This window comes from Microtus ochrogaster, chromosome 7, assembly GCF_000317375.1.
Source record: "Microtus ochrogaster isolate Prairie Vole_2 chromosome 7, MicOch1.0, whole genome shotgun sequence".
Classification (NCBI taxonomy): domain Eukaryota; kingdom Metazoa; phylum Chordata; class Mammalia; order Rodentia; family Cricetidae; genus Microtus; species Microtus ochrogaster.
This window is the reverse complement of record NC_022014.1, coordinates 22,688,201-22,694,823: the sequence shown is the minus strand read 5'-3', so window position 1 is coordinate 22,694,823 and position 6,623 is coordinate 22,688,201. Positions and strand designations below refer to the sequence as shown.

The 6,623-nt window shown below is 50.4% G+C and overlaps 1 protein-coding gene across 6 annotated transcripts in view; it reads right to left on the bottom strand.

The window, feature by feature from the left end:
* Positions 1 to 1,510: 1,510 nt before the first annotated feature.
* The window catches only part of Abr (ABR, RhoGEF and GTPase activating protein), a 210,493-nt gene continuing 205,380 nt past the window's right edge, over positions 1,511 to 6,623 (bottom strand). For all 6 annotated transcript variants that reach the window (XM_013347239.2, XM_013347242.2, XM_013347240.2 and 3 more), the window contains 2 exons: positions 4,484 to 4,631; positions 1,511 to 3,927 (listed from right to left, as the gene is read on the bottom strand). In XM_013347239.2, the coding sequence (XP_013202693.2) occupies positions 3,838 to 3,927; positions 4,484 to 4,631 (238 nt within the window). In that variant the 3' untranslated portion in view covers positions 1,511 to 3,837. The remainder of the gene's footprint in view (positions 3,928 to 4,483; positions 4,632 to 6,623) is intronic.

Genomic DNA, 6,623 nt, shown 5'->3' with positions numbered 1-6,623 from the left:
CCCAGGTTAAAGATGCGTGAGTGTTTGCTGTGGTTATTCTGCCAGCTCAGTCATTCAGTAACTACCGGCCCAAGTCAAATGTTGAAGGCCTGCGCACACCGTCCTTGTTCTGTGTGCCTGAGGATGGAATCAATGGACTCAGTTCCACCCTCCCGTCAGCTGTGTATAAGGCCCAGGAAAGACCTGTAATGACTGCCTTCAGCCAGCAGTCAGTCTTTTCCCTGCTGTATACTAAGAGCCCTTCCACGTTTTCTTTGCTTGCGTCCTCATCTCTACTCACTCTTAAGCGGAATTCAGAGTCCTGTATGTGAGTGATGACATCAAATCCAGAGCATTGCCTTTGTACTAGTCCCTTGGAATGGGTGTGAGCTAGTGCACAGGGCTCATGTTCTTCTCTGCTGAATCCTTTTCATTCCTCATCTGCTGAGGAAAAAACCCAAGGCTTGGGTAGTCCACGCCTTTAATCCCAGTACTTGGGAGACAGAGGCAGGCGAAAATCTCTTTGATTTTGAGGCCAGCCTGGGTCTACAGAGAGAATTCCAGGACAGCCGGAGCTACTGTCTCAAAAAACGAAAAATTTTAACCCAAGGCTTCCAACATGCTAGGCGAGTACTCTATTACTGACTCTCTCCCTGCCTATAGCCCCCAGTGAATTCTGTATGATGCCTGCCTTGTTTTCGTAAGCATGAGGCTTCATCACTGAGACCGGCTGAAGCACAGGAGTGTTTCCTACACTGTCCGTAAATTCTTCATCTAGGAACACCTTGAAGCAAAGATGGTTTCTAGCTGGCACCTGACAAAGTGCTCAGGTACCTGAGGTCTTTGACCAGCTGGTCTTCCACATGAGCCTCAATACAAGAAATGTTGCCATCACAACTGTCTTGGCAAAGAGGAGCCTCAGGGCTGACAGTAAGCATCAGCTGAACAAGCCAGGCCTTGTCCACGTGGACTATTCAATCAAGGGGAGATGAATAGCTTCCTGTTTTAGATGGCTGGGGGGTCAGTATGAGCTCATAAACTAAACAGCAATTTGCAGACACATCTGTTCCTCATCTTCAGAATAAACAGTGTCCAATGGCTTTGGCTGGTGGAAATCCCACACAAGCCCTACTGGCTGTCCTGAAGGAGAAAGTGGGCTCTTGGTGGGGAATGCAGGTCCCTGATAAGCAAATTCAACCAAAGGCTGCCATAATATGCCAATTTTGAGGGGAAAATACAGCTAAGTTAGTGGGAAGCCAATGGCCCATTTCTGCCATTTTTCCCAGGCACACTGATGACCAAGTCCATAGAGTGTCCCATGAAGGGAATTACAGCAGCAAGGACTTGGGAATGTGTAGAGAGCGAGAAGAGACTTTCCCCACAACTGCCACAAACCCCAAAAGTCAGAGGTTCAAGGATAGACAGATAAACAGGTTCCTGGAAGCATGTGGGTGCAGCTGGAAGGGTTTAAATATTTAGATTGGTGATCTTCCCTAGACGACTGAGAACGCAAACATCCACACCACAGGGCTGAGTTTTGTGCAAATGTTGGGGCTTTGCAGTTATTTTATTAACATTTCCCTCTCACATGGTTTACATCAATTTATAATAATCTACATTAAGTTTAAACGGAACAGAGACAAAAAAAATATATCCATACCAACTTATTAGGGGTCCCATCCTACCTTATCAGCAAAAGCTGGCAGCCCTCGTTCACTGCCCAAGCAAGCACAGGCATGCCTGGGGTTCCTGGACCCTGTCTCCTGGTGCCCTGCTGGTAGTGATGGGGCTGCATGGCCCCCGTCTCAGAAGAAACACCAGATATTTCCTTGGTGCACCTCAGTTCAGGTCTGGCACCTGACTTGCCCCACTTGGGGTGGAATTTATAAATAATAGCAACCTTTAATATTTCGCAGCTCCTCCTCCAGCCTTCCTGCTGTTACATTGTCTAAGCAACCTGGGGGCTGCAGTAGCTAATGCCCAGAAGCCAACATTCCTTGTTTCAAAGAGACAGGAGGCACTGTTTTGATGGGCTTTGATAATTTGTTACTGTCAATTCTTTGGAAGCAAGAATGCCACACACCAGCACCTGAATGCCAAGACCGTGGCTAGATGATGTGACCTCTACACTCAGAGGCATTCTCTTTCACCTGTTTGAGACAGCAAGGCTCCTTGTTAAACTGCTAATAGGCAGTTGGGAAGTTGGCATTCCTTTCTCCTGTATGCACAAACTGTACCGTTCTGTCAAAGGCAACAGGTATGAACAAGACCTGAAAGCCCTGCCTTTCACCTAGCAAACAACAGCTTGGGGGCCAGCAAACCCATCTTTAGACTTAGCCCTGAGCACACACAATGAGAGCTGGTCTCCCCAATCCTGAGGGCCAAGAATCAACTCTGCCACACAGAAGATCCAGGAAGCTGCGCCTAGCTTAAGCCCCTGTGCCAGGAGCACCTTTCCCTGCTAACTGCCACGGACTGGAAATGGTGCTTTGGGAATAAGTCTTTCTAGTACCAAGCAATAGGTTGCCAAGCTGGAAATGACACCTGCTGACCCCATGCTCTGGAGCCCCAGCAGAACACACAAGGGAGGCAGCCTGCCCCCCAACTTCTAGAATACTTGGGATTACCCACAGGGTTCTATTTAGAAGCTGGGCCAGTGCCAGGGCAGGGCTGTTCCAGCTGGGTTGTGCCTTCTATTCCTAGGCTCTGGAGTACACATGACAAGGTGGCTGCCCCGTGGCAGTGCTTGGCTGTTGAGGGTGTAAAATCTAAGGCAAAAGTACCACGAGGTATATGAGGTTCCAGGACAAAGCCTGCTGTCATCTGGACACCTGACTCAGCCACAGATGTTGCCCTTCAGGAGGTCATGCTCCATCCACTAGGATAGCCTCTGCAGGTTTTTACGGTGAAGACTGGCTTCCCTTGACTTGCTGTCCATTCCATCCGTCTTGGTTCACAGCCTGGGTGCCCACCACATCCTCAGGTGCATTCCTGACCTCTCTCGATAGCAGGACACGTGTGAGTCATTACACTCAAAACAACACCAGGGGAAAGGAAACAAAATCCAGCAGTCGAAGAAACAATTGAAGATGCCTCATGGCAGGAGATAGAACAGACAAACCCCAGCAAGGGCAATTCTCAAATAGAACATTCCAGAAATCAGCTCTCCAGCTCTGTGCTAAGCTGAGAATTAGTGTGTGTCTCTCTCCTTGTTCAACATTTGCACAGACAGCAAAGGAAGCAGGTGTGCTTCCATAGGTGGAGAGCAATGAGGCCAAGGGCGGCACACAGCACATCAGACAGGCCACCACTGCCCAGGGCCCCTGCAGAACTTTGCAGTGATGGAGCAAATCCCCATGCTGCACATGCATGCAGCAGGCTGGGAAGATGAAGAGGGCAGAGACACTGCAGGGAGGCTGCAATCTGGGAGCAGGGCCAGGAGAGGAGAACTGGCAGCAGTTACACAGTGCAAAATAAAAGTCCCCAAACTGGATTCAGGCAGAAAGAAAGTGTTGGGAGAAATGAAAGAACAAAGCAGGCTGTCTGTGCCCACACCAGCTTGGCCACTACCTTTTCTGTATCACAAATATACATAAAACAATCTTGGACAGCACGGAGCATCAGACACACGCAAAGGTACAGAGGGTAGGAGCTGGGGTGTGGTGAGGAGGCTGGGGGCTGGTCAGCTGGCTTTGTACAAGGTGGCACAAAAGCTGGACAGGTTCCAGTTCTCGGAAGGTGGCTTCCCTTGGACTCTGGAGTGCTAGGCTGGGGAGTTTCTGTTGCAGTCTTTCAAGTCTATGCTGGGCCCTGGCTGGAGGGCTGGCTCTGGCCACCCCCACAGCTGCCCACCTCAGGCTACACATCTGTAGAGAAGTACAGTGTGTTCCGCTTCAGTTCTGCGAAGGAGATGGGGGGGTGCTGCAGGTAGTAAAGTAGGACCTGGACCTGTGGGGAAACAAGGAGACTGAGGTTGGGGTCCTCATGTTCCAGACCTCTTTCACCTGCTATGCTCAGAAGAAATGACTCCCGAGCTGCAACCAAGTCTATTGTTGCCCAGGTCACATTCATCCCAGGCCCATTCTGGCTTCTTCCCCTTTTTAGGAAGCCCAGGTTCCTTCACTCATTTACAGCACTAGAGGGTGCTGCAGGGCCAAGGGTCAGGGAGCCACTTCCATGCCTAAATCAAAAGGGGGCCTGACATCAGCTTTGGTTGGACAGCCTATCCTGGTGTTAAAGGTAGCCCAGGAAAGCCTGACCCTCAAAGCAATGCCAGATCTTTTATACATGAGGTCAACCCTCAGCTCCGAAATCGTCTGTACCCGAGACTGATGCCCTCGCAGGAAAGCAGCTTGCACCTGGACAGGCATTCCTCAACTCTGACATAGCAGAGTAGGAGGTCTGCAGCCCTGTGCTCAGGCACCCTATATCCCACCACTTCAGTTGCCTAGCGGGGAAGCGGGACCTCTGAACTGCCTGGAGGCCTGCACAGTGCTGGTAGTACCTGGGCCATGACATCATGGGACCAGATGTCTGCAGCTGATGTGAGATGTGCTTTGCTCTCCACTTCCGAGGGTCTCAGTAACGTGGGGCCAAACACAGTGGCCAGGTTGTGAAGTGACATCTTGTTGATGGGTTCCTTCTCAGCAACCCTGGGAAAAGGAAGGAGAACAGAGAAGTAAATCCCTCTTCAGCAGCCCCAGGAGACCTGGGGTGCCAGGAAGCTCAAGGCACCTGAAGAAGCTCCGTCAGGCATCAAGGGAGTAGTCACCTAGCTTCCCTTCCGACAGGAGAGAAGGGCGTTAGACTAGGGACTGAAGTCCCAGATGCACCCCAGTATATAACATACCCCTAGCTCCTAGGCTATGTGCCAAACTGATGGGAAACTGCCAAGTCAGGACTAACAACTATCAATGGCACCACCCCTGGCTTAGATAAAATCATTGCAGTAAGATGGAGAATACACTGGGTGTGGTGGTGCATGTCTTTAATCTCAGCACTCGGGAGGCAGGTCAGTCTCTGTGAGTTCGAGGCCAGCCTGGTCTATTGACTGAATTCCAGGACAGCCAGGGCTGTTGTTACACAGCAAAACCCTGCCTTGAAAAACCAAAACTAAACCAAACCAAAACAACAACAACAAAAAGATGGCAAATACTACTGTTCTAAGAACTCTTCCTGTACTACTGTATACTGCCAGCCATTTTGAGGCAAGTAACATTATCATCTCCACTGTAGAGGTGAGGAAACCAAGTACAGAGAAGTTAAGTGATTTATTCAGAGTCACACAGCTAATAGGTGCTAGAGCTGGCTTCTGAACTCTGAGCAGTCTCCCCAGGAGTACAGTAGTACAGTTATGGGGAGTCAACAGTGGGCAGGGCAGGGCAGGGCATGGCAGGGAGGACATGCTGCCCAGAGGCAGTGGCTAGCCTGGCCTGCAGTTATGCAGGCTGTGTTGTAGCAGGAACAGCTGTAACCAGAGGCAAGTCTGAGGCCTGAATTCCCCGTTGCCTCTGAAGGGTATGCACACAGGCTTACTCTAGCTCTTTCTAGAGTTTCCCTGCTTCTCTTACCAACAGACCAGGTACTCCACTGACATGTCCCGAGTGACAGTGGGAGCTGCCATCTGTGGCTACTGACCAGGCAGGCTCAGTATCATCAATACAAATCCTCTAACTCCATACTAGGAGATGTTTCTGAGGCTTTGACACACACACACACACCCTGGCCAGGGCCTCTCATCCTACTCTCAATGCAACTCCCGGCCTCTAGGGAAGAGTCACAAATGTGCCTGCTGACTGCTTTGGAAACGTGCAAAGGCTTCAATGCCAGCAGGGAGCTATGCAGCTGGTTAGCACACACACACACACAGAGACACAGACAGACAGACAGACAGACAGACACACACACACACACACACACACACACACACACACACACACAAACCCAGATGTGGGCCCAGTTCCCAGGGTGGAAAACCTAATGAATTTTCCCTTCCTATTCCCCCTTAGTGTGTCCTCCCACAATGTTCACCAAACTATTTGGGAACTAGTTGGGACTCTGCTCCTCGCCAAACCAGAGGGAGGGACATTGTCTCATGATGGGAAAAACAAGGCAGCAGCCTCAGCTGTGTCTGAGTCCCCACTGGCCTGACTGAACTATGGCCAGCACCTGGGTAAGGGGATGAGCTCAGAGGAGCAGGTCTAATGTAGCAGGTGAATTTAGGAACACCAAGTCGGCGTCTGTGTTAGTCCTGGGCTGAAAAGTGAGTGATGAGTATACCCACCCTGTTACTGCCCTTTCTGTTTCACTTAAAAAATGCTACACTGGGCTGGTGAAATGGCTCAGTGGTTAAAGGTCCTTGCTGCCAGTTCTGATGGGCTGAGTTCAGCAAGGAGAGAAGCAACTTCTACAAGTTGTCCTCTGACGTCCACATGCAAGCCATGGCACATACACATATGTGTACACACACACACACACACACACACACACAAAATATGTAAATGCAAACAAACAAAAAACTACACCGACTACCTGGCTGCATCTGAAGCCCACAGATTAAAACCAACCTGAGAGCCGGGCGTTGGTGGCGCACGCCTTTAATCCTAGCACTAGGGAGGCAGAGGCAGGCGGATCTCTGTGAGTTC